Source organism: Melanotaenia boesemani, chromosome 1 (assembly GCF_017639745.1).
Source record: "Melanotaenia boesemani isolate fMelBoe1 chromosome 1, fMelBoe1.pri, whole genome shotgun sequence".
In the NCBI taxonomy this organism is placed as follows: Eukaryota; Metazoa; Chordata; class Actinopteri; order Atheriniformes; family Melanotaeniidae; genus Melanotaenia; species Melanotaenia boesemani.
The window spans coordinates 21,851,116-21,878,943 of NC_055682.1; the positions used below are offsets into that span (position 1 = coordinate 21,851,116).

The following is a 27,828-nucleotide window of genomic DNA, read 5'->3' on the forward strand; positions in this document are numbered from 1 at the left end:
CAACAAGTGGGACAAACACCCAATAAGAGACACATTTACCTGACGTCCTCCCCCTCCTCCAGTATTGACAGACAGATGGTGCATTTTTCTTCTGTGTCTTCATCAGCTCCCTCATCTTCATCTTGCTTACCATGCAGCTTTCTCTGTTTGTGAGACACGTTTGAGAACATGACTTTCCATGGGCAGCATGAGCCAGCAAAGCAGCTACAATAACTCATTACAGATGGTTAATAATCCTATCAAATCACTCCCTACTTAACTATAACACCATGGAAACATTTTATGAAAATATATCATTACCCAATAAAGAGTAACTGTCTTTTAAAGGAACATTTCAACAAAACAAACTAAAAAATTGGGGACAGAGAGAATGGTCATTTTGTCCTGAAACAGAAGAAAAAACACTTTTCTCTCTGTAGCCTTAATGGGAAAAAAAGAAAGTTAAAAAAAAGAAAGAAAAAAAAAGATATTAGCCGAATTCCCTGGCCCCCAAGAGTAACACTAATATCTATTGTACATGTGAGCAGAGACATGTTTCCAAATTGATTTGTTGGTTATTTCTCACCGATTCTGTGGTTGCGTGCATATTTTTCCCAATAGATGCCCAAGCTTCAGGGGTTAACTGTTGGTCAATGTCTCTCTCCAACACCTTCTGTATTGGGTGGCAGGGTGTTAGATTGCTTATATAGATACATTTGTAAACCTCTAAGGAAAATTTTCCCCAACAATATTTTCACAGCTGCAATTTCTGGCAAAAGACACTACAGTATTTTCTAAATGTTGGAAAAACATGAGATGTTTGAAATGAGTACAAAAGACCAATGCGCACTCTGTCCCAGCATACACTGTAACAAGCATGCAGCATTTTCATAACTAGTAAGCAGTATAGTGGTGTGTACACTCTGACAAGTCCTTACTTTTTTGTACTTGTGTGGGTAGGTGCACCTCTCTATGGTTCCCTGAGAGGCTCCTCGGTTCACAGTCCCCAGTCTTTCCTCTAAATGCAGCAGGTCCTTATGGAAGCAGTCCAGAAAAAGACTATCAGACTGACAGACAATGTGACTCTATACAAACTCATGTTTTTATTGCAGGTCTTTTATCTTTTGCCTCTGCCAACTTAAGCTCAGCTATTCATTTAATAAAGCCCAGTCCAACAGTGAATGACAAGGTCTGTAAACCTTGTTAACTACAATCTTCAATAAGATGTCAGCAAATGTTCATCGCAGGCAAAGATTATAATATTTAAAGATTATAACACAAATGAAGAGAAGACAGTAATCGGTATAGTGGAAGCCATTTGTGTAAAAAAAAAAAAAAACTCACCACCCGTTTTTGGAGCACCTTGGAGTTTTATGCCGTGCTCAAATGCACTGACATACCAACCTGAGCTCAGAGGTCAAACAACTAACCTCGTAATTATTGGTGAAACAGCTGTATGAGAACAGTGACTGCCTGGGTCTGCAACATGTTAAACTAGATCATCCCTTCTTTGTTTTCTTTTCTAACAACAGTAATGTTTATCCCATTCCAGGATGTATTTTTAGTGCAAATAAACCAACACTTGTAATGCAACAAGATCAAAATAAATAATAATTTTGTAATTATAAAGTTAACAGAAGTGACAGCAATGATGTTATTTACAAAATAAAGTTATTTGTGTGTTATTTGCAATTCCACTCTTATTACAAAAATAAAGCAGTACTCACCTCGTAGGTTCTTCCAAAGCCAGTCATTCTAGATGAGATGTACCTAATGTGCGGGTAGGTCACTTCTGAAATGCCAGTGTGCTACGAAGAAGAAAGCATTGCATGCACAACATGTTAGTCTGGTTAAAACAATTATAGCAGAGCCTGAATACAGCATAGTGTTCCCAGAGGAGAGTACCATTTTTGATCAAGAGGTGCTGATGGTGTTTTTAAAACTGAAGCTGATTTTTAACAAAGTTATTTAATTTAAAAACAAACTATGTATAATGAAGGCGGCAAAGGTACACATCACACAAGCTAATGAATTCTACAATGATGCCACAAAGCAACCAAATAAATATGCAAGAGATTTGACTCAAGGATTCTGGATGTGTTGAATGTGCACTTGAAATGCTTGATGAGCTTTTAATTGCTAATGAATTATTCATGTGGTTCACAAAACCATTCTTGAAATACACTGATGTAATAAATAGGAGGCCAGCACAATTTATCTCACCAAGACTTTGCATGAAGATTATACATTACCATGTATGCTAATGGATGCATTGTGCTAAGGCTTTTTCTCACCATAAAGGGGATGGGGAAGTGGTGCAGTCTTGGTGGAGGGTGGTAATGGGGCAAGTGGGAGTGCAGGTGCCCTGAAGTGTATGGTGCAACGGGTACTCCAGCCTCGATGCCAAGCTCCCTGTGTGCAAACAGCAAAAATTCATTTTAATGTCAATTATTTAATAGTTAATTAATAAAATTCTTCATTAAACCTGTGGAATAAAATTTTAAAAATTCTAGAATTGTAGTCAAATTAAAACTCTACCATACTGGATATGCAACCTAGTTGTAAACAGGACTAAATCAAACCATCTGTCAAGCCTTTTTCTGCGGATACTGACCATGCTGTTCTCTGCTCAGGCTGGCGAGGATGGGAAGACATAGTTTGTGGCACATGGATGTGGTGCCCGTGGCCGTAGTTGGGGTGCATTCTGTGAGGATGAGGAGGCGGACGCTCATGTGCTCGCCTGCAAAAAAAAAAAGAGAAATGCATGTTCTACAAAGAGATGTTCATAATGCTTATGACTGGATGATAACCATACGTACGTGGGGTGCTGCATCATCCTCCGCCTCTGAACTTCCATCCTCTGCAGCATCTCATGTTGATGGAGCCTCTGCACTGAAGGCCCCAGAGTTGGCATATGGTGCGGCAAGGTTTGGTGGTCTGTAGGAAGGTGTTGGGCCAGTGGGGCACTTGAAGTAGAAAGGTGGTGAGTAGATAGAGGAGGGGGAGGGGCAGGAGGCACAGCATGACCTGATGGGTGGGATGGCAGTGGTGTATGAAAGGTGTGGGGAATGAGAAATTCGCCTTGAGGGGGCTGAGGTGTAAGTTGGGGGTTCCCATGGGAATGAGGGCAGGCAGAAGATGGCTGATGATGCAGTGAACGTGTTAGAGAGCCATCTGGAATTGAAAAGAAACAAACATTTAGTAAATAATCTTTACTAAAAACTGAAAAATGAGGCTGGTGTAAGTCTACATTTGTGTTCAGATGTAATCAGAACTTTCCAGTTTGCCTCGGCTGTGAACCTATTCATTGCTTAAGGATTTTTTAAATAAATACTTTCATTAAAAGATTTCAATTTCAAAATAATAAAAAAAAACAAAAGTGGGGTAGCACTGGTGGGATTGAACTGCAGTGCCTGTGATTGTGGAACTCAACACCAGTGGAAACCAGTACAATAAGGCTCACTGAGGAGTCTGTAGATGATGCATGTGAGGCAGCGCTGCTGTTACTGGTGATGTTAAATTTGATGGTTACTAAGACATGCTTTTGTCTAGGACACAATTATTTATAATGAGACATTTATTAAATAAATTTCAATAATTTTTTTTGTTTTAATTCTTCTTGGTGTATACTGCATTGCTATCTTCTACAGCTGCGGTGACATGGCAACATGACAGGCAAAAAGAGGAGAAAAAATGAACCAGCAACCACCAAATCTTCCTAGATGTGATCCCGGGACTAGGGAGCCTTGTCACAGCACTTTGCTCTCTATACTGAAATATTCTGAGTAGCAATTAACTTAGCCTGGAAGTTCCCTCAGCACTTCGTGCATTAACCATCAGCCTCTGCTCATTACTGTTGGTATTTGGTATCCAGAATGCATCTCATTCATTATTTTTACCCATGCTGTGACACTACAAATAAGGGATTATCATCATGCAGCAACAGATGACTGAAATTTTGATCGGAAAACTGAGGCATAAGACCATCAGCGAATGTTCAACTTCCTGTATTGCAGAATAGCAGCCTACTCACAAGATGGGTGCATGTAATGTCTGCAGGGCTGAGGCTGGGTTTGTGGCTGAGCCACCATGGAGGAGCTGAATGAGTCCCCCACAGGTGGCTGGCTGGGCCCAGGGGTGGCATGTGAAACATAAGTAGGAGGCCTTGAGGTGGAGCCAGGGCAGCACGGGTCAAAGGCTGAAGTGCTGGCATGGAAACTAGCCCCACTGTTTCCAGTACTTCGAACACTGCTGTTGCTCAGGTCCACGGGCAGCGTTTGCTGTGGGAGGAAAGCAGAAACGTTAAAAGAGGTACAAGGAAAATTTTTAAAAGTATTTTCCTGCCATTCCTGCCGTCTTAATGAACAATGAAATCTACTTTCACCTTTATATATTTGAAAGATACATTTAAGGAGCCTTAGTGGTTTCTGTTTCCATCAGCTTCAGAGAAAAGAATGAACAAACTAATAAATCAGACAGTGTCTTTAGTTTCGTGGTCATGGGAATTGAATTTATGTGGAAACACTGATAAAAACAGCCACGCTAAGAGCAATAGCTTAAAATACTACAGCACAAATTCAAGTTGCTGGCCTTAACAACATACAGCGCAGCCATACCTGGTCATGGTAGTGGGCTGCATTGCTGCTACTACTGTTGTTGCTGCTGCCGCCACTGACTCCTGCACAAGGGGCAGGCAAAGCACTGGGGCGCTCCACGTGGCAGCTCGGCTCTTGGAAGGGCACAGTGCCCGGGGGTTGGGGTGCAGGGTGATGGACATGGTGAAGAAAGTGGTGAGCATTGCTGTGGCTGTGCTGAGAGCCAGTGCTCTGCTGAGAAGACGGTGCCTGCAAGCAGCTTGAATGGGAGTGGCTCAGGGACAGGTGACCAGGGGAGGGCCCTCCACATGGGGAGTGCTGCTGACAGCAGGATGGGAGTCTGGGCATGGCTGTGCCTGTGTTTTCTCCTGCTGCACCTGACAAACCTGCTCTGCTGTCATCTAGTGAGAATAAGGCACAAAATGAATAAAAAGAAGAAATTTCTGACTTATGCTTCTTCTAAACAAGAGTTTTAAAAAAAAAAAATCTAAATTTGCTGGTTTCATTGTGGCATGGGCTTTCTTACCCTCTGTGGCTGTGCGCACAGAGCCACTTGGCCTCTGTGTGTGTATACTTTCAGGTATTGAACCTGAGCAGCTAGTGGAAGGACCTGGGGCATCGTTGAGCTCTGAGGTAGAGGCATGATGGGAGGATGATGAAGACGACGACCTGACTGTCTGAGGGTGAATGCTGCCAGAGGTTGTTGGCACAACTGTGAGATCTTAAAAATAAAACAGATAAAGCAGTTTTAAAATGGGGGGATTTTTTGAAGCTATGCTTCAAAGTGAAACTTTAGGAATGACTGCTTGAGTTCAGCTAAACAGCTGACAGATATAGAAAGTACTCATAATATAGAAACAGGTGTGGCTTAAAATCTATTTCAATATCAACCACTCCTGCAATCTAAAAAAGTAATGTGATGACTATCAAAACACCACCTAGATGTACTAGCTCTCCACCTTGAAACATGTGTCATAAACACAGTCTTAGTTTATATTAACACCTTAACCCTAAATTGTTTGCAAGTAATCCCAGCATGGACTACGTGTACTTCCCTGCAGAAGTTCAGGATCAAACCTCATCAGCCTTGCAGTGTGTGCACTCCATCTACTTTTCATATTAACAAATAAATTATCCCTCTTTCTCAGAAAACATGCAAATACAGAGTGCTCTTCCATTTTGCTATACACCATGGGCACGAGCTGATTGAACAAAAATGTCAGAAGTTACTTCACTGTCCCTATACATAGTATGAGCAACTAAAAATGTGGCACTGATTGTGGTTATAAACAAGAAAAAACTATTCTTACAACTGAGCTGGTAATTGTTGCCATATGCTCAGTCTTAATTACAAACCATTATAAGTTTATTAATGCAATTAATAAACCATTTAGATTTAACTTCTAAAGACTGGTTCTTGCCCTGTGATGGACTGGTGACCTGTCCAGGGCGTACCCTGCCTCTCACCTGCTAAATGCTGGGTTAGGCTCCAGCTTCCCCTCGACACTTGATGGACAAAGCGGTATAGATAATGGATGAATAGATTTACTTTTTACACTTCTAACATACAGCTCCTCTTATCATTAAATCAAAAACAAATGTGAAAAGATTAAGAGTGCGCCTCAACTTGATGTTCTGAAATGCCTTAAAATTAAACCCATGGTGAGAAGTGAGCAAATCAAACCCATATTAATTTCACAATTTTTACAACTTTGCCATATTGTATAATTATGTGTTTTACTGTCAATCTTACATTTTCAAAGCCAAACTTTTGATGTTGTGAAACATCAGAGGATCAGGACACTCGACAGCTTTGCCTTTCCAAACTTCTGTACTCACCACAACTGGTATGTGTTTTTCTTTTCTGTTTTTAGCATATGTTGGCTTTAAATGATGTTGTCAAGGATGCCCAAACTTACACACAACAGCAAAAGAGTAATCACTATGACTTTCACATATATTAGGCAGCTTGAAGAAAGATAACATTCATCCAGCCAAAAAGAGTCAGATAACTGGGGTCTAAATTGAAACCAAGTTAAAACTGTGCTTAGTTTCAGACACTGAAAGGCATGCATTGGGTTGGAGGTTTTTTCTTGATTGATACTTACCATCCTCATCAACAGTGAGGTCCACCACCTCCCCAGCATTCTGACGCAGTGGTTGGATAACTGTGGAGAGTCTGTGACGTCCACGTGGCTCCTGGAGACGATTCTGGGAGCAACTACTGGCCCAAATCCTGCCAAGACCCCCCACTGAGCGTGACCTGTAGAAACACAGCCATAAAGACATGTTACAAACCTGTAGAGTAGGACCACCAGGAATATTCTCATTGATCTATGTTGAATTTGTTTCAACGGAGCCAGAGTTCAATGACTGCAGCTGCATGGACGAAAACCGACTGGTGAACAGTTCCCACAAAAGCATTTAGATCTGTCATTACTATAAAGGGAGCGTAGTAGTTTATATTTTCAGTCCCACTCCAATCAGCAGGATTGGATCAAAATCAAAATTGGATCAGGAAATTTCCCAGAAGCAGCACAGCCTCACGAGCCATTTCAAAGTTTAAAATATTTAGTGTTATTAACTTAATTGAAGCTAGCATTTTTAAGTTTATTTTTTTTTTAAATCTACCTGATTCTTGCTTCAAATAAAGACAAACATTTTTCTAAACATCATTATTGTTCACAACAGCATAAATTGATATCAATTTCGATGTGTAATGATCAAAAGTTGATCCTTAACATGTTTAAATGAGTTTTGAGAGTCAATTTGTAAATTAAGGTGCATCTAAATTTTTTTGATTGGTCACAAAATTCAAGTTAGGTAAGCCAGTGCAACTAATGCAAAAAAAAAAAAAGTCTGGAGCCCTGCAAAGTGTTTGGCCTAGGAAAATACCTTACATGGCTTAGGGAAGTGTGGCCTTTTGTCTCTTACAGTGGAATCTGCGGATATGCTAATCAGACTCAACCCATATCACTGCCCACCAGCAGATGACATCACCTGCCCTGTTTACTCTGTTATGCTCTGTTCAACACTTCTAGTGTCATGATTTAGAAAAGAAATAAATTAAAAGGAAAAGAGATTGTCAAGAAGAGAAAGAATTGTCACACATGGTTGCATACAAGTAGAAATATTAAACCGTTTGCATTTACACTTGTTACACTTTTAGTAATGCAGTGCTCGCTGGTCATTTGTCTCCAGGCTAGCTTGGCCCACCTATGGGATCTTTTGGCCATCGACCCTCAAAGTTTTCATTGTTTTCCCAGCCAACAGTTCTTGTGGCAGCTCTCTCTGCCAACAATTCTCCCACCTTGCTCACCTGCAGGCTGACAGTCACTGTTCCTTTCTCAGTCTTGCTTTTATTGTCTTCTCTAACTTCCTTTTACTAACTTCTCTTCTAGCTTGTACTAGCCTTTCATTTCATTAGTTCCTCACAGCACAAAAAAACCCCACCTCGTAAGTTGTCAAGATTACTTTTTTCGATATTTCACGTAGAGCACACGTGCTGTCTGACCATGCCTTTCGGAGGCTGTAGGTATTGCTCTGCAGATTCTAAGCAGTAATTCTCAGCCACAGCACTGATGGGTTCATTTTTAGCCAAAGGGTACTTTAAGTGAATAACAGGACACTTAAGACCACACAAAGTAGCATTACAGAAGCCTGTTATATATACAAAAAAAATATTACATTTTAAGAATGAAGTCTATTTTCAGCTATGATTACAAGAAAATTGTGGCATCAAGAAACCCTGCATCCAGAGCCACCTCATTACTAGTATTGTAAGATTTCAGAGGATTTTTTTTTTTTTTTTTTGTACCTTTCTTTTTCCTCTTCATCACTGAAATGTTTTGCACTTCTCCAGCCCTGCAACTGGCCCTTTTTCCTTCTTTTAATTTTCTCTCTCCAAGGCTCATGTTGCTCTGCTCCTTGGCCTCCGAGACTAGAGTGAGAAACAAGGGAATAGCCACATTTCCCTGAACAGTGTTGTAAAGCCAGGTGAACACAGTGAGGCGGAAAGAGCCCCGGGAGCAAAAGAAAAGAGGCTTTATGGGAGTGCCGTAAAGCTGGATACCATGGAGCTTTGTAGCTAGGGTATTTCACTGCAGCTAAATGACAACTTTTAAGAAAATGTACAGCAGAGATGAAAATAGAAGTATATATCTGAGAAAACATCTGCCTGTTTACTTACCACTTTGATGACCTAAATAAGACTATAACCTAGCTAGAAAATCTTAATGATTAACATATAGAAATGTGAAAGTTTATTAAATTATGCTGAATAAATCCTTACTGGAATCATCCCTATCTCTGTGTTTGTTCAGGTTTCCATCAGACCACAGAATGGTGAGTAAGGGGACTTGAAAGCATTAAATTGTCTCAAGAGATCAATGGTTAACATCATGTTTCTCCTGACATAAGTCTTATAGCAGATTGAAGGCCAGATGGATATTTCTCTGCAATGTACAATAAAAGAGGATAGATAATAGATAATGGATAGAAAACTTTCAGAAATTAAGTTAGTAGCAGAATTATAATAAATCTAATAAATATATTCAATTAGTAAAGACTTTGTATAGTATTTCTTTTATTATTTTCCCGGTCTTTCAGTTTATCTTCAGTATCTGAAATGTGCAAAATACTAGATTATTGTTGATCGTTTCCTCATTTTGCAGAATACTCAATTAATAGCTGCCTTTCATCACATTCTTCCTACTTGTGTAATGCAGGAAATGCCTTCCTCACTGTTGTTTGTGATAAGGGGGATTTCCGTATACTTAAACAGGCTGTATCCAATTGAGTTTCCTGTGAGATTTCTTGCACAATACAAGTGGAATGAAGAGCAACCTGATTAACTTTCATACTTCAGAAACAGCAAGTGCAAACTAGTGGCCAATATTTAAACAAACACATAAAAACAATACTGAACCTTTCCATAAAGCATACAGCAGTCAGGGTGGTATTCAGAGAGAGAGAGAGAGGAGGGGGGGGGGGGGGGGTCTAATTGGCTTGCCTCCTCTGCTTTAGGTTGATCCCAAGGAGCATCACTTGACACAAGGGATGGGTTGCTAATTAAACAGACCTGGGATTATTTTGTAAATATCTGTTTACCACTGTGAGCCCCTGAGGGCAGGGGTGGCAGCAAAGAGGAAAACAGTACATTATAAATATGATCACTATGGGAATGGGCAACTTGGCAAAGGAGATGTTGTGCCAAGACAAAGTGATGTGAGCCACATACCCCTGAGATAAAGAGGAAGGCTAAGGGCCTTGTACTGCTGTAATGTGGAGTAACCTGTGGGCACTGATGCTAGGGACAGCTAAGGCTGGGAGTTTGGGAGTTAAAGAGGAGGTGAGGGCAGAAACAGCACTGTGTAAAGAGTGGTAAACAATTTGCTTTTCCTCCTCCCTCCGTCTCTGTCTGAGACACCCTCTCCTGAAGCTCACAGGCTGCACACCTGACCCGACTCAGTTCTTCCGCCAGGATAAAAGTCAGCAGAGACCCACTAATATGTAAAAAAACAAACAAACAAACAAACAAAAACAACACTCTATCACCATCATGTCCTACGAACTGAGACTGATGCCCAACCCTACCTGCTCCACCTGATGCTCTATAGGATTCAAGATCTCCAGCAATTACCACCAGAGAGTTCCTCTGCTTCGAGTTTCAAAAAGACTGAAACCAGATGTTTGATGGACGTGTAAACGTCTGCTTTTGGATGGTGGAACACCATCCTCCACAATGCTCCTGATCATGCGTTTTATTCAGAGGACAAGACCAAAGGTCACAAGAAAACTGTGTGACCTTTCCGGCCCAGTTTCCGTGGTGGCGTGGCCACTGAGCTTAGGTGTGTGGTGGGGGCCAGAGGTTGGAAAACCATCCAGGTCTGCTGACCAGAGACAGAACATCCATGTGGTGAAAGGGTCATTGGGCATAAAATCAAGTCGGTTTGCCATCTGACTGATCCCCGGCAGAGCTGACTCAGAGATGGAAGCAGTCATGTGACCACATGACACTGATGGTGAGACCGTTCTGATTTCATACCATAAATAGTTCATGACTTAATACAAAACTCTGTTAATACACTGAAGTTTAACAGATCTTATCTTTTATGAAGAGAAGGTGCTAAAAGTAACTGAAAGACAGCTTCAGTTCTAGAGTAGGTCTGCACATAAGACTAGTTCACAGCTGGAGCAAGAGACACATACATGTGCACACATATTTACATGAACAAACACACGCACGCTCACTGCAATGAAGTATCTGCTTGTTACTGATCACATGACAACTTCACGACATGACATGATGAGCTGCTAACCCTGTCTTGTTTTGAAAACAGACATGTTTAGCGAGCTGGTGGCAACAACCTTTTCTCAGTAATCCAACACTGATCGGCTCATTTTTTTAAAAGAAAGAGAAATTAGTAAAACAAGATTAAAATATTATTTTTTTTATTTGATCCCTTCAGATACATCCTAATGGTGACTCACTGACACATGAATTTATATTTTCTCCAGATTACCCCGTTTAACCGCTGACCCAGGATTGGATAAGATGGTATCTCTCCCATTCTTACAGCTGAAGCAGTGAGAGTGAGTAAAACATACTGATCCTTATGTGCATTTATGTAAATACCAAACGGCAGTTTCCCTGCTTGGTTCTGTGTGGTGATGCAAGCTGCAACTCCCCTGACTTCCTGAGAACTTTAAGGGTGTGCGTGACTTGCACAAAAACTGCTCGTGTGTCTCTGGGTCCTGATTATTTTATTTTTGCTCACAGTTGGTTTAAGTTAGGGTTTTGAATATCTTGGTATCTAAAATTTATAATAAACCTGAAACAGCTTCCATTTTGCTCTTAAAAGGCTGCATAATAACTTTGACCCATGGTCTCATTGTGAACCATAACATGCTGCGTTTAGGGGTTATTAGCAGCCACATCCAAATATACTGGAATGCTTTTCTTTGGTATTGATCTATCATGGCGAATTGGTAATACGTGCTATTTTACTTTTAAGAATAAACACTGAAGGCCTGATCTATGTTTCAATCAAGCGGACTAAAGATCTGAAAGCTGTCTGGGAAAAAAAAAAGAGGATGGATTAATAAACAATTTGCTTAGAGGAAAATAAATCCCTGGCACTTAGAGAAAATGGTGATTAATAAATGGTAAAAATTAAAGCAATTTGAAGGAGCTCCTTTTTTAACTGTCAGCAAATAACCAGATGGAAATTAGTTTAAGTAAAAGAAAGGAAACTTGAATCATTAGTTCAACAAACCTACGTTAATATTGATAAAACATTTTTTTGGTTGTTGGTGTTATCTGCAATAACGTGGGAAAGTGCACTGTAATAATTAATACAGAGGTACCGGGAGAAAATACAAACTATTTCATAATAATCTGATATCCATGGATGTTTTAAACTGATTCTCCACACAGGGATGATTGCTGTGTTTCATAATGCTGCTAACTCTGATGCCATTAACCAGAAACACCTTTATTTTCCTGATAAGCAGAACTGATGATGTGGCTCTGTCTACAGGAAAAGACGTCTATACTAAATCTCTTTTGAATATGTCTATGTGCATTTTGAAAATCAAACAGAACATTGACCCTTGTGACATTTTGGGATAAACTTTTACAGGTGGAGAAAATTATCACCGTGCATGTGCTTGTGCTGTTTAATTGATTGTATCATACTACTGATGACTGCTTTCACAGGTGATACCGGAGCAGTGGACTTCAGCATCCAGTCGTACAATTTGGTTATTTTATAATAACTTGTTTTTCTAGATTACAGGAACAAACAGATTTTATAATAAATATCTGATATGTTTATGTTGGTTTGTGCATGTATGACACTATCCTGTGGATGGTTTGAGTCAATGATGTGTTTTAGAATGTTTGTTTGTCCACATCTTTCTGTCATAAAGCTGGTTGCTCTGGCGATGCAGTCACCGGTCTAAAAACCGGACGGTAAGCTGGTTTTGGACGAGTCTTGGGTTGCTGACCTTGGCAGGCACCGTTACTTCTGTCTGTCTCACTCCGCCGTCTCTCTCTACGTCTCCCTACTTCTCCTCCTTGCTCCCTCTCTCCTCTGCCCCTCCCTTCACATTCTCTGCTTTGCATGCTGACGGCTCTCTACCTCCTCCTGACCTGCATGAGGATGTGTAACCGGACAAGATTGAACCTCAGTCCATTTCAGGTTCTCTCTAACAGGCCTCCTGGTCTTGGAATTGAGCCGGCCCTACCTGGAATCGTCATTGGTGAGGATTCAGTGTTGGTTTATTGCGAAACCTTTTCTTTGTGCTTTCTGAGGCTTTACAGGTGGTGACAGCAGCTCTCCCAAAACCAGCTGAGGATGGGTTTCACACACACTGATGCAGGGTGGCTGGATTGTAGGTGAGGACCTTAGAAGGAGCACTGAACGGCTTAGAGGTTCACGGGTCCATACAAGGTGCCCCTGTTGGGAGGTCTTCCTGGCCAGCCACTGCAACCGTGTAACAGCACCAGTGGGAAATCTTCAATCTTCACCACCCCCTCCATCTCCATCTCTGGGGGAGATCTCGACTCATCTGATCCACCCATGGATTGTCCTGTCCCCTTTTCCCTGACTAGCAACAACCATGGCCTTCAGATGACTACAGGAGCTTGAATGCAGATGTTTCTTTTCTTGTTCACATGGAGGCTGACAGCCACAGGAGTGGGTGAAACGTCACCTGATTGACCATCATGATGAGCAAAACACACATGTGGTATCAGCTGGCTGAGCAAGCCGCTCTGAAATTCATAAATTCCAGCTGTTCTGTCTGTTCCTTGATCCCATTTGCTACACTCCTGGATATCTCATTCACTCCAACTCGTGTTCCTTCCAACTTCACACACCGACAAGACTGTTTCTGGTGCAGTAATAATTACTCCATACTCAGTTCACACTCCACAGGCTCCAGTATGTTTCCACCTTCTGGGTGGAGCACCCTCGTTTTATCTTATTCTACCTCACGCTGTAATATTAATTCCTGCATCTTGGGTTTTATTGTGAAAACAGATTTCCATGTCACATGTCTGATGTAGTCCTGCTGCTGCCTTGAATGATGTGCATTTTTCTTCTTTGGGTTTTCATGGTATGAATATGCTGTTTCACACATGCACGTGTGGCCTCTAATTTAACTATTGCTCTATTCTTGCAGGCATTGCTCTGGCCTCCATAAGAGGGAGAGGTCAGCTCCATGATCTAAGTTTCTAAGTGGTATAATCACTCTTATGGTACTGGCCATAATGCTTTTCACATAGATCAGTTGGCTGTTGAACTTGAGAATCTTTCTGTACCAGTTTTATCTGGTTTTGAGTCCCTGACCCCTGAGCTTAAGGCTCTATGTGTCGTCCCTGGAGAATGGGATGGCTCTGGATTCCTCCTGGCTGGCCTGGGCGGAGCTTGTCAGGTAACAGGTGCTCAGTGTTGTACTTGGATTCCTGATGCTTCTAACTACAATTCAGCTGTTGTACATTATTTACGGGACCTCATACAAGTGATGACTTGTACTTATGATAATATTGGTTTACTGGTTTAAACAGTGATTTCTGAACCTCAGTGTAATGTTATGGTGTGTCAGTGTATATTTTCTAAACTTTTGCTTTTACTACAACCTAGGGGTGTCTATGCTCATGTAGAATCAGCAGCTCTTATCCTTCCTTCATTTCCCACTTGTGTTGATTATGAGTTTTTTTTTATTAATCTGGGTGCATTTTGACCCTTGATGTGATTATAACAGTAGCATTCTGTTGTGTGAAGGTGTTATGGTAAATTTCTTTGCGTTTTGTGTGATTAATAGTAAAACAAGGTTTTCCTTTAATCAAAAGAGAGGGATTGTGAAAGAAATTTAGCTGCATATGGTAATCACTCGTTTATACTTGTATAATAATCACATGTATATTCAGTTTTCTTTATTCATTTAATATTGTTAATCCATTCTCTTTTACATTTTCATATTGTGTTCTCATTCTACAGAATACTGAAGTTAGTTTTCATTGTGTATGCATGTGTGAGGTCAGACTGACCACTTTCTTCCCAGAACTCTGATATGGCAGAGTTGAGACTGGTTTTCGACCTGCTAGATAGCAATAGTTGTTTGGGATATCAGCTTGTTGTGGTATGTGGGTTTTGTCTGAAAACTGGAAGAAACTGGCTTATTTTGCTGTTTGACCTTCAGCTGGGGACCAGCTGAATAAAACTGTTTTACACTGATGAATCCCCAGAGTCTCTCCCGACTTCACGCGAGTCGAGATGACCACTCTCATTACTTGCAAGTAATTCTTTATTCAATACTTCTCCTGTAAATAAACCTTATATACTTTTACTCATTCCAGACTCTTATATATATATATAAATATATATATATAAATAATTGCACATTCTATTGGGCTTTGATTCTCCACCCTCCTGCTTCACTGCTGCCCTTCCCCTCTTTAACTCATGTCTACATTCTCCAACAAGACAGGACATCTTTGAAAGTGAAAGAAACAAGCTGATTAGACAAACCATGACTTTCCAATCCTTGGAGTAATAATTCCCAGAATTAGTTTATTTTTCAGGGCTAATAAGCTGATATAAAGTGGGGAACAGGGAGCGATGTGATTATAGGAGGGACAAAAAGTAAAGTGAGTCAGATGGACGTTAACACAACGGCAGCTACAAGAGGAATTAGAGTATTGAGGCAGGATAAGAAGTCACATTAACAGGGAAATGAAATTCTCATTGGAGGACAATGAGATATATATTGCTGTCACATTGTGAATATTTAGCCACTTTTTGAGCAACAGAGATTTGATCTAATTTTCAGATCATTCACCTCAATAGTTAAATTTCTTTAAACTCATGGCTAATCCATTTTTTCAGATGGATTAGTTAGGATTAAGAAGTATACTCAATGATAAGGCAAATTAGCTATTCAGTTTCAACACAATTTCACATCAGTTCTTCAATTAAGGCGTTACATACACTGCAAGAACAGAGAATTCTTTTCTCTCTAGGGGCTGTGAAAAAAATAATGTCATTTTTTTCTTTGGGAGTTCTTGCAGCTTAATCTTGACACATAATTTGAGCAGAACGTTTATGTTGTGGTGTCCAACAACTATAGGTATGGTCAAAATTTGATGTGGGCAAAGTAATGTGAATAAGCAGGAAGGAAAAAGTTGTCATTTTGGCTTTTCTGCTGATCTTGAGAAAAAGAAAAAGAATTCCCTGCTCTTGGGGAGTATGTAACAACCTTTAGTGATCAAAACCAACCTACTGAGGTCTTCTTCTGTGAGAATAATGTGGTTTCATGTCTATAAACAAGCTGACATGCAACTCTACTATGGCCACTTTTTTTTTTCTTTTTTTTTTTTGAATAATGTAAGCAGAAATCCGTGAGCAAAGCAAATCTGCTGAAGCCCCATACCCTACCCTGACCTACAACTGGTCTATAAAAAGCAAGCAATTTTCCACCTGCATTTAGTTGTTTTTCTCATTTTGTGATAAAGGATTCACCTTCTTGCACAGATTAACAGTTAATGGCCATTCTCTTGTAGGTCTACTGAAAGAGGACCTTGACTCTACAACAAAATAACAACAAAGCCAATGAGCCATTGTTATCGTGAAGATAGCAGAACATTTTAATCTATAGTAATTTTTTTACTCTTTTTAATAAAAGTTAATTAATAAGTAATGAAATTTGGTCCTGACAGCTTCCCTGTTAAACATAAATTACTTCAAGTGAACTTTACAGGCTTTTTCAAACATTATAAGAAGATAGAAGCCTTTTCTTAAATAACCATAAATATATTAAAACAAAATATAAACAACAAGCAATTTGGTGTTTTTAGCCAAAGTCAATAAAAAAAGTATATTTTCAATATTATAGCTTCCTATGATAAAGGCTTTCCCCTTTCTTGCAGCATCTTGAGCTTCTCCTCATACAGTGATTTCAGGTTCTTTGTGCTGTAAAGAGACAGGAACAAATCATGTGACTGGTCACACAAAAGTTTTTTTTCCTCAGGAATAAAATCCTACTGACCTTTTTTTAATGGTTTTATTTGAACAAATGAATAAAACATAAGGAACATTATTTGTTCTGTGTTGGATGACACAGAATCCTGAAAATGACCTGATTCACAGATCAGAAATTGGGCTGAATTCTCTGATCCACCTCATTGATCCCAAAAGAGAACCTTGCTGGTCCAGTGTTTACAAATTCTAAGTATCACGCAGGTTTAAGCCTAACAAAATATGTATACGCAACTTGCACCTACACACCTACAAGATGGAAAATAAGCTGCCTTTGCTAATGTTGCATGTCACTAATTTGGATATATTTTAGTCTGAAAACATAAAAAAGCAAGACAGCAACTTGAAATTTTTGTATAGCCAAGGATTCCACATTAAAAAGTTGTTTGGCTAAGAAGGGGAGAGAAAATAGTGCGCAGCAGAGACTTGCTGAAGCATTACAGACAACATGAAAACTTAAGGGAAGTTTGCTTCAATTAATCATTCTGGCCAATCAGTCTCTCTCTGTCAATAAAATTTTGGGAAAAAATCTGCAAGCTAAAGTGCTGTAATCCTGCATGACAATGCCACTCACAAGAAGAATGTGAAAGAAGGCTGGGAAGTGGTAATCTCCAGCTTGGTTGTTTTGCTCATACACTGCTGTGCGCTAAGCATGAGAGGCCATGCTTTAACTAATGCATATAAAACTGTGCAGAATATTAAACATTCACAACTAGCACAGTCTCTTTTGTGGGATCTAAACGTTGTTGCAGATCAGCTACATAAAAACATTCTGGCCAGAATGAACAGCAGCTTCTAGGATCAGAAGTCATCTTCAGCAGAAACAAGCCCTCTGAGCCAATACTGCAGACCACAATATGTCTGCAACACCATCAGACTATCTAATGTTCCCAGATTATTCATATACATCCTGCTTCCCTATTCACATAAACTGATCTGGCATCTGAAAATGTCGGTATTGACATATATCCAATTTTCAGATATTGAAATCGGATCAGAACCCCAAAAACGGAGGTCGGTGCATCTCTACTGAAAAGCTGTAACAATAAAGTTTCTGATACTTTATAGTTTGGGGGGAAGTTTGATTTGTAGCTCTGTAAACTAACTCTTCCATCAAATTGCTTTTCAATAATTATTGTTTAACTGGAAGTCAATGCTTACATGGATTCCAAAGCTCTCAAAGTGTATTTGACTATAATAAAAGCTAGTACTACTTTGTTCTGACTAGGGATGTCAGCACAACAAAACTCCAGTGGCACAAACCCAGAATAAATTACCTGATTTTAAATTACAAATTTCTCCTAAAAAAGAATAAAACTGAGTGGATTTCAATAATAACTTTCCCCTAGAAACCAAAAGTATCAGACACTGAGAAAGATCAATTTATCAAAGCACCAGCCTCCTTTCTTTCAAAAGGCTGGCAAAAGAAAAGAAAAAAACCCACTGAAAAGTCTCGATTCTGACTGGCTGTACGGTGTCCATTAAAAGTGATAATGGACACCTATAAAAAGAAGTTCCGGTCAAATAGCCTTATTGTTGTAAATTATGTGTAGTCTATGCACCTAAAAACCACCAACCAGGCCAGAAATCTGGGTGTATTGATGGACTCAGACCTTAACTTTGAGAAACACATTAAGGGATTTACAAAGTCAGCCTACTATCACCTTAAGAATAGATCAAGGGTAAAAGATCTGCTGTCTCAGCAGGACCTGGACAAACCAGTCCATGCTCTCATCTTTAGACGGCTTGATTATTCTAACAGTATTTTTACAGGTCTACCTAAAAATCAATTAGGACACCTGCAGCTGATTCAGAACTCTGCTGCTCGAGTCCAAGAAAGACCAAAGTGGACCACATCAGTCTAGCTCTGAGGTCTTTACACTGGCTGCCTGTTCGCCAGAGAATATACTTTAAAGTTCTGCTGCTGGTCTATAAAGCTCTGAATGGTTTAGGACCAAAATACATCAGTGACCTCTTGACCTTGTATGAACCTTCCAGAACCCTCAGGTCACCTGGTTCCAGTTTCTTATCAGTTCCCAGAGTCAGAACCAGACACGGAGAAGCTGCATTCAGCTTCTATGCTCCACATGTCTGGAACAAACTCCCAGAAAGCCTCAGATCAGCTGAAACCCTCAGTTTTTTTAAATCCAGGTTAAAGACCCACCTGTTCTCTGCAGCATTTCAATAGTTTTTATTCAGAAGTCAAAATCTACATCTGGTTCTTTTAAGCTGGAATCATGTTTTAATATTGTCTTTAACTTTGTTTCTTGCATTTTATCTATTTTATTTTAGCATCTTCCTTCAGTTTTTATTTCATTAATTGTATTTCTTTTATTGCTTTCTGCACCCTGCTGTAATGTTTTATGTAAAGCACTTTGAATAGTCTTGTACATAAAATGTGTTATACAACTAAATTTTGCCTTGCCGGCTAAATGCTAGTTGGTAACCATGGCAACAGAAACTCAGATGCCGGGCTGTGACGGCGCATTGCTGTGAAAGCAGCTTGCAAGCTTTTTGGATTTCATTAGTCCAGGAGAGACGAGAATGGAGCAACATTTTGTTGTCCCGCAAGGTCCCAACCAGCAGTGGTCAGGGTCCACAAACGTTAAATCTCCGTCCTTCAAACACTACTATGGACGTGCCAGTAACTTTATGAAATGTCCCGATCAACAGCAATGTGTTTCAATTTTAAACAGGTCGTTGCCCTTCTTTCTTTCTTGATTACCTTATTTACTTGCTTGATAGTGAATAGTGGACAATATTATAAAAATGATTTAGGATAGACATACTAGCTTGATACATGATACGAGTGAATGGTGGATAATATTTCTTACAATAAAAACGATTTGAGAAACTATCTGTGGACTTTGACTGAAACAAAATGTGGCATCATCCTCTGGACACACACAAGCTGTAAGAGGTGCACCTGCCATCTGAAATGATACTTTCACGTAACATAACTGCGACCGACCGAGCTGCAGGTTCTGTGTCAGAGCCGGTAACCTTGGCAACGCGTCACAACGAGAGACATTATATAGTCCACTCAGCTGCTTCTTGAGAGAAACTTATGATTTTAACGGTAAAAACAACATATTAATATTTATAATTGATTTAATATTTCTTTAATCAGTCTGAGCAACATCAGTTACAACATTTGCTTACTAGGGGCGGTGTTTCCTGAGACGACCACTGACCAACAAGAAAGAAGAAGAAAATCCAGCTCATTGATTGGCCAGACCCAAAAACGGCTCGCTCAACACAAGTAAACAGTTGAGCAAAAGTTTACGCAGACTTGGGGTTTCAGTTTTTATGTCAGTGTTCAAACTTAAGCCTGTTACATACTCTGTAAGACACGAGACCTTTTGTCTTGTTCTCTGGGCCTTGAGAACAAAATTTTTTTCCTGCGGACATGACTGGGGACATCTTGCGGCTTTGTTCTCAACACATCATCCATGCATAACTTTCCTCTTGTGGGGCTCCAAGAAGTATTGTGTGATCATTTGAGGTGGGCGTGTCACTTCCACGTTTCTACTAATGTGAGGTTCAACAGTTTTAGTTTAACATCGAAGTGGTGAGGAAGTAAGAAAATAACTAACACGGCTTTCACCTGAATCTGTCCAGTATGAGGAGCGAAGAGTTACACAACGTGTCCTACGTCACTGGATGGCCCATTTACGTTGATACTGGAAACAAGGATTCCGGGCACCATGATTTACTTGCAAGTGTACTGAGCCCCCATGTTCAAGCAGACCAGAGTTCGCTTCTTTAGTCCGCACCAGAGTCCGAATGCATGTTCACCCAGCTCCAATCATACCATCCATGGAAGTTGACCAGGGTTCATTTAGAGAGGCATAAAAATTGTCAATGTGAACACGTCCTTACATTCATTCAAAATGATCCAGTGATATCAGTCTGGTCAGAGACCTGCTCTGCATGTAGTCTCATTACTGAAAACCATTAAATGTCAAGAGGCTAAATGCTTGTTAAGCACAAATAGCGCTTCTCAAATAATGTTTGCACCTCTGCAAACTAACTCATATGTGCAGCTACAGAAACTGAAACAGTCAGGATACAGATGGTGATACAAGCAAACCTGTACAACTCCAGAAAGGATACTGAATGAATGCTGCACACAACTGCAGGACCTACGACTCATGACCTTTCATAGCCCAGTAAGGAGGACTATGTGAAGTGGAATTAACTAGAAAGCACTTATGTCTGAGTGAAAGATGGATTAATCTAATAAAGCTGGTGTAGTGACTTCCACAGTCACGAGTGAGGCAAAGAATGGGTTCTGTCTATTTGTGTGACGTGCCGTCTATGCCCCCCCCCAAAAAACGCTCTTCAACCTGATGCGTTTCTTCCCTTATTGATCGTCATTCATGTTTGCAGGATGCAGCAGTAAACTTGTTTAACTTAACATGTGATCATAAATGTAGCGCATTTAGACTTAACATACACTCTGGTCCATTAAGCTCAGCGTGTTAAACTCAGTGTATTAAATTCAGGGTATAAATTCAGCTTTCAACAAAAATTATGGCTGCCCAGCCCTCCTCTCTCTGGCAAAACCCCTAGTGACTGACTGACAACTCCTTCGTAACAGTTCATCCCGTCTTCTACCGCATCCACGTGACCCCATGCTGAACATCACCATGACAACCAAAATAAAACAAATCATCCACCTGGTGATCATTACTCCTTAACATGTTTTGTGGCTCCTACAGCTGGAAAAAGAGCAAGTTGGGAGGACATGGAGTAGAGGCATTACTCTGATGGTTAGTCACCACTGTCTGAGAATCTTGGCTCATTTGATTTCCTTATACTGAAATAGATCAGTCAATCAATCTTTATGTAAAAAGCACTTTTCATACACTGTTTATCTCAAAGTGCTGTACAAAAATTAAAACTAAATAATAATAATAAAAAAAGGGTTATGTCAACAAATCACACAGACCCACCCACCGACACAGTAAGGAAAGGCTACCATGAGGAAAAACCAGACAAATAAATCAAAACTAAACAATGAGAGTAATCTTGGAGGATCTGTAACACAGTTTATTTTATTGCTTAGTGAAAAAGCTTAAAAGCCTACCTGAATCCATCTCCGACTGTGACGATCTCCACCTCGCTGTCTGTTGAGGTGACGTTGATCTCTTCACTTGCAGGGACTGCAGGTGCTGGAGCGGGAGATGCCTCAATCACCACCACATCCTCATCCAAAGCACCTGAATATACAATGAGCACAAATAAATTGTAAGACCAAACAACTAATAAAACTTGGGCTTTTTGGACAAGTTTAATCTGCCCTGCTAGTGCTTTTAAACAGATCTCACAACAGATCTTCACTTTGACTTAATACCATGAAAGCTACATAAGTTTTCTGAGAAAAACAGATTGGCTTGCCATTAGAGTCCAGCAAGTAGAAAACAAGAGTCTAAGATAAAAAAAAAAAAAAATCAACATTTCACCACCTCAAATATGATGCTAATCATTTTATCTTTAATTTGATCTTTTTTTATTGTGATCTGTGTTGCATATCGTAATATTAAAATGGCTTATTGTATGAAATGAAAAACCTTGTATGGGATCTAACTATCCAATAATGCCGCCCACATCATACTCAAGAAATCAAAAGCGTCACAGGAGCTGCTAAAACAAGATGACCAATTAATCTGAGAGAAAAGCAGAATTTATCCCTGCATATTTAAGGAAGACAGTGCAGGGGCTAATTCTTACAAAATAGGTCTATTATTTATAACTAAACACAAAGCTTATTCTCTGAGTTATTGTAGGGTTGTGGATAGTAAAGCTTCCTACTCATTTTATAAATTACATGTTTTTCTAGAATCAGATCTCAAGAGTTAATCATAATTTTAGATCATACTACACAAGCATAAACAACTAGATGTTAACTATGTAAATATATGGTTTTACTGGGTAGCCAACTGTTAACATGTATGTTACATGTACACTACATAATATAGGGGAAGCGTGACAACATCCCTGCCCAATGAGGAAGTAAACAAACTCAAACTGAAGCTTCTTATATTATTTCCCTTAATCATACTGAATAACTAACATATTATGTTTCTCACATGTTTAAGAGTCTTGAATGAACAGAATAAGTGTTTTAAAAAGTTAAATCTTTTTAAATTAGGTTATGTTTAAAAATTCCAAATTTTCCATTTAAAAAAAAAAAAGAAGGGCAGCAGCCTGGAAACATAAATACTTATTTCCATGCTCACTTTCTTTCTTTTTTATCCAGTCTTGTAAGATACATAAAACAAATTCCATACTTTTTATACTTTACAGAAACCCTGGACCCAGTGTTTACTGTTGCATGTCTGTTTCTAATTACTGTAACAATTCCTTTATAAGTGTTACTGACTCATGCATAGTGTGAGAGTCAAACTTCTTTCAGACGATAGAGCTTTCCATGTAAATCTCGTTCTGTTTATTGCAGTTCTCTATTAAATCAGTCATCCTGTATTCCAAAAGAGCTGACATGCAGATCTATAAAAAGTGATATAAGTGAGGAAACAATGTTTTTTTTTGCCTTCGCCTGAGTTAGGATTTGGAAAAATATAAATCTAAAAGTCACTAAATTAAGACAACTGCTTCTTTTGTTATACTGCTTTGTATCAAAGTTTGTGTACACTTTGTAAGCTTCAGTATTATAATGTTTCAGTGCACACCAGTAAGTGACTTGCTCATGCAGCCCATATTTTCCCTCTGTGACTTCTATCCCAAGTCTCATGACAACTGCTGCTTAGCACCCTCTGCAATTCTGGATGCTTAGCACTTCATGCACTCACACAAACACCACCACCTTTCAAGTAATAACATATGTGTGCTGTCTGGTTAGGCAAATAAAACAAAGTGCTACTATGTTAAACATGAACACATAACAAGCAATGGAATATATATATGGAATACATATACATATATATATATATATATATATATATATATATATATACATATACATATATATATATATATATATATACATATATATATATATATATATATATATATATATATATATATATATATATATATATATATATATATATATATATATATATATAAGATCACATGACTACTTTTAACAGTCCAGCCAGGCAGCAACTTGGATCAGCTGGTTTTTAAAAAAGAAGACAGTGTACTTGAGAATGAGCAACTCTTACTGATGTTGCCAGGAATCTAGAGTTATCAGATGTATAAGCAACTTTGTAAAGTTTTGTTTCATTCAAAATAAAGATCCAGCGAAACCCTGCACTCATTCAATAGTTTGTTTGTCCCAGGTAATGTTTTTACATTTGATGTATTACAAAAACTCTCATTCACATCAAAAGTAAGATGAAGCTGTTTTCTGGCTGCACTGTACACCAACTCCAGCACTGGACACTCAGAAGGAAGGTTTCATCATTTGTTTCCTTGCTTTCCTCTCCTGTAAACAAATGCCTTGTTTTTCCTCTGAGACCTACTGTTTCTACGCAAAGGCTGCTGCTCGACAGTGTACAAATTTTCTCCCACCTGCCTTGTACCATAGAGGCACAACAAATAACTTTCCATTCTCCCTCTGGGCCACAGCACCAAAATATTACCAAAGCTAAATGGCTACATGAGAGAAACAGTATGCCAAGGTAAAGATGGAGCTTTCATTCTGTTTTGCTCAAAAGGAAAGCAGAGTTATGGTTTGAGTTTAAAAGCTGAATAAACCTGTTGTTTCAAAAGGTACAGAGGGCAGGAGTTTCCACTATCATTTGCCAGGTGTGGGGCCCTGAAAGCTTAGGGGAGCGGCTATTTGTTCATCAATGGTGTATAATATTCTTACAATCACTGCAACTTTGATCATATTTGTAGATGATCAAAAGCTAAAATGCAGTTGGGGCTACCAGCATGCCACTATTCCCTCTAGGTAGCAGGGCTGACCATGTCCAACTTTTGATGGTCTCCTCTTCTGAACTGTCTTCAGTGGCTAAACTAAATCCTGATCCAAATCCTCTGGGTCAACACTCTCTGTGTTCAGTATTTTTTATTTACTTTCACTGCTGCATTCATGTTTGTACTTGGACATGTCAGGCTGTTTACAAATCAGTTTCTACAATGGCGGGTGTGGTCACATCTTAAAGGTGGTTGTCAAGTCCGTGACCAAAACATGTGTGCCATGTCAGCACAACTAGATCATTTTTGACCCTTGTATCTGAAAAAACCTAATAAGTGAGATCGTTTACAACCAATTAAATCCAAATTGCATAGTAAGGTGATCTGGAAGAACTAAAGTATATGCTTACTGAGTTCACTTAAACAAGAACAACACAAAAATAACTACAAGCACTTAGAGAGCACAGACATCCACCAAGCCATAGGGTCATTGAAAAATCCCAAAAAGACCCAACAGCCCACCCAGTACCCCCTTTATGTCTAACGTTCTGAATCACCAGATCCAGAATATCAACATGGTCTGGCTCAAACAATGTTGGTAACAACATCTATGTTTCCAATGTGTAACTGATTGCATCTTAATGTCTTGTAGGCTTTCATATACAAAGCAATGTAGGTTTTAGAATTTGCAAGATATATTTGAAATGCACCATGAAGTCCCCTCATTTTCAAGTTACACTTACAGTTTGAGCTTTTGAAAGCGAAGTAAATTCACCATCAGTCTTTTAAATTTCAGGCTTTTGCCGTAGCTTGACCATGACTCTTAAATGTACACAGCATAAAATGACTGCAGTGGCAGTTGATTGTAAAAGAGGTTAGAAAAGCTTCACTGTGTACAGAAGGTGGAAAACAAGTATTGCATTTGTGCCCAGTTCACATCCGTTACGGTGTAGCTGGTGCTGCTAAGTGTGATCTCACACTAGAGCGTAGGGGGCACACGTAGTTTTGGTGTTGTGTTGCAGTTTCTCCTCCTAATCTGAAGGTGGCAGCAGGGGTGGTATCGGCTTGTAAACTCACCAGATCAGAGTTCCTTTGATGGTTCACTTCAGTTCAGTAGGTATTTTCTGTTTTAAAACAACAATGGCGTCCAGTATGGTTCAGTGTCTTTTTTAGCTTGTGGACGAAAACGAAGAAATAATTTGATCAGCCCCTCATCAACTTGATCCTTTGGGTATTGTTTTTTTAAAATGGGGGTTACTACACAAATTCCGCGAGAAGATCCAGAAATCTGGAAACTCGTAATCCCAAATTGACCAGTCATAAAGGAGTACATCTGCATAACTGTCTGCGTTAACAGGGGTGCACGTCAGGTCTGAAAGAGGTACGCGTCGGGCCTCTGCGATGCTATGCAGTGCCTACGGCGGTTGACGCAGATACCACACGAGTATAAATCCACCTTTAACTTACAGTAGTTCTTGATATTTAACTTGATAATGCATCTCTAGACCAAATACCCTCTCAGGTACTGAAATTTGACACCGTTTAATTTTTAATGAATTATTTTTGCCAATAAAAATACAGAGGGTGATACCCGAGCCTGGTGATGACAGGCATTATACTACACAACCATTCCCTGTTGCTCTCTGAATGAAGCTCCTTTTACGCTAGTCGAAAAACTCCATAAACCCTTGCAAACATATGGCTTTTGTGTGCAATGGGAAAGTGTTAAATCAGCATTTAGTCCAGTTTAAGAAAACTCTTATCTGCATTGATAGAAACAAAGCACCCCGGTGCATATGCTGTTTTTTACTGATGGTGTTACACTCAGGAGTTGGTAAAAGCTCACTTTTTCTTTAAAGAAGCATGTTTTTAACAGTAGGGCTCATATGGAGACTCTAAAACAAGCAAAAAAAAAATGTCTTATGAAACACACTAAATGAGCATATCTCATACTGTAAAACAATGCATGATACTTACATTACAAAGATAAATTTGTTGCATATTTGTTGTAATTACCTGCGGCTACAGCAGCAGCACTGTTGGGTTGGCTACTATTGCTGCTGACATCTACATACAGCTCATCTTCAGCTTCAGTAGATGAAGGGGATGACGAGTCACTGCTCAGTTCTTCACTGGAACTACTGGTACTATGGAGCAGAGCATATTTCCTCCGTGCAAATACTTCCCGTTTCTTTCTCTGCAGTAGTATTTGCTCCTTTTGCTTTGGAGTCCGTTGCCCTCCTCCAGGAGCTGTTTTCACAAAGCGTTTCCTATGCAGAGGCCGCCGGCTGCTCAGACATGGCCGCTTCAACAGCACTGGCTCAGTGTCAGACCGCACCCACTTATGAGAACGATTCCCCCTAGTTCGACCCAGATTAGGGCGCAGGCCAACTCCAGCGGCTCCTCCTGCTGTTAGGGCAGGAGCCTTGTGTTGACCCCCTGTTGTTCCAGCTTCCCCCTCGTCGTCTGAGCTGAGAGTGTCTGAATCCCCAAATCGCAGGCTAGATGAAGGAGAGGAGGCACAGTCACTAAAAGAAGACTCGTGGTTATGTTCGTCTTGACTGGGATGTAAAAGTTCTACTCTAGGACGCTGAGGTGCCAGTGAACTCTCACTGATGTGGTCTTCCTTCAGTGAGCAGTCAGATGGCCCTGCCTGTTGGCCTTTTCTTTTTCTCCGGCCAGGGAGGCTCCGTTCAGAGTCTCTGTGCGTTCCTGTGTCCCTCAGGGCCCGATGCCTGGATTCACACAGGGTTTCAAAATCACTGCCAGCCTTTCCAATCACCTCCATGCTGTTAGGGAAGTTCTTTGCTCCCTCCATGGATTCTGGGTTTACCAGTGGCTCCTTCAGATTTTCCTGTCTGCTGGTGGGCTCAGACGGCACCTCACTCTTCATGGTGGCAAGTCTGTCCTCACAGAGCAAACACCAAGCACACTCACATCAATTCCAGGGCTTCTGTCCTCTGCATCTCACAAAACCTAAAGAAATGGCAGAAATGTAAAGACTTAATCAAAAAAGAACCAAAAACAGCAAACGCAGGTCATTCATAAAATGTAATGCTGAAAATTGACAAATACACCAATAAGAAGTACATGAAAAAAAAATTGATCAGACAGATTGCAATAATCGGCTTGACTTTACATGTACTTGATTGAAGAGCACAGCTTCTTAGCTGCTTTACTGCACTTTTTCAATGAGTATCTTCCATTTATGCCTATCCTACAACAAATCTGATTTCATAAATGACTAAATAACAACACTTGTCCTCAAAAAAAGTATAGGATTAAAAAAAAAAAGGCAATTAACGAAAAGAGGAAAAACA

General features: G+C 39.8%; 1 protein-coding gene across 3 annotated transcripts in view; it reads right to left on the reverse strand.

The window, feature by feature from the left end:
• rnf111 (ring finger protein 111) overlaps positions 1-27,828 on the reverse strand; it is a 33,122-nt gene that overhangs the window by 2,480 nt on the left and 2,814 nt on the right. For 2 of the 3 annotated variants that reach the window (XM_041981772.1, XM_041981771.1), the window contains 13 exons: positions 26,525-27,484; positions 21,711-21,843; positions 6,683-6,837; positions 5,101-5,295; positions 4,596-4,975; positions 4,013-4,259; positions 2,799-3,153; positions 2,594-2,719; positions 2,274-2,391; positions 1,707-1,787; positions 918-1,013; positions 566-652; positions 40-143 (listed from right to left, as the gene is read on the reverse strand). In XM_041981772.1, coding sequence (XP_041837706.1) covers positions 40-143; positions 566-652; positions 918-1,013; positions 1,707-1,787; positions 2,274-2,391; positions 2,594-2,719; positions 2,799-3,153; positions 4,013-4,259; positions 4,596-4,975; positions 5,101-5,295; positions 6,683-6,837; positions 21,711-21,843; positions 26,525-27,401 — 2,954 coding nt within the window. In that variant the 5' untranslated portion in view covers positions 27,402-27,484. The remainder of the gene's footprint in view (positions 1-39; positions 144-565; positions 653-917; positions 1,014-1,706; positions 1,788-2,273; positions 2,392-2,593; positions 2,720-2,798; positions 3,154-4,012; positions 4,260-4,595; positions 4,976-5,100; positions 5,296-6,682; positions 6,838-21,710; positions 21,844-26,524; positions 27,485-27,828) is intronic. The other variant, XM_041981773.1, reaches the window with a different exon arrangement.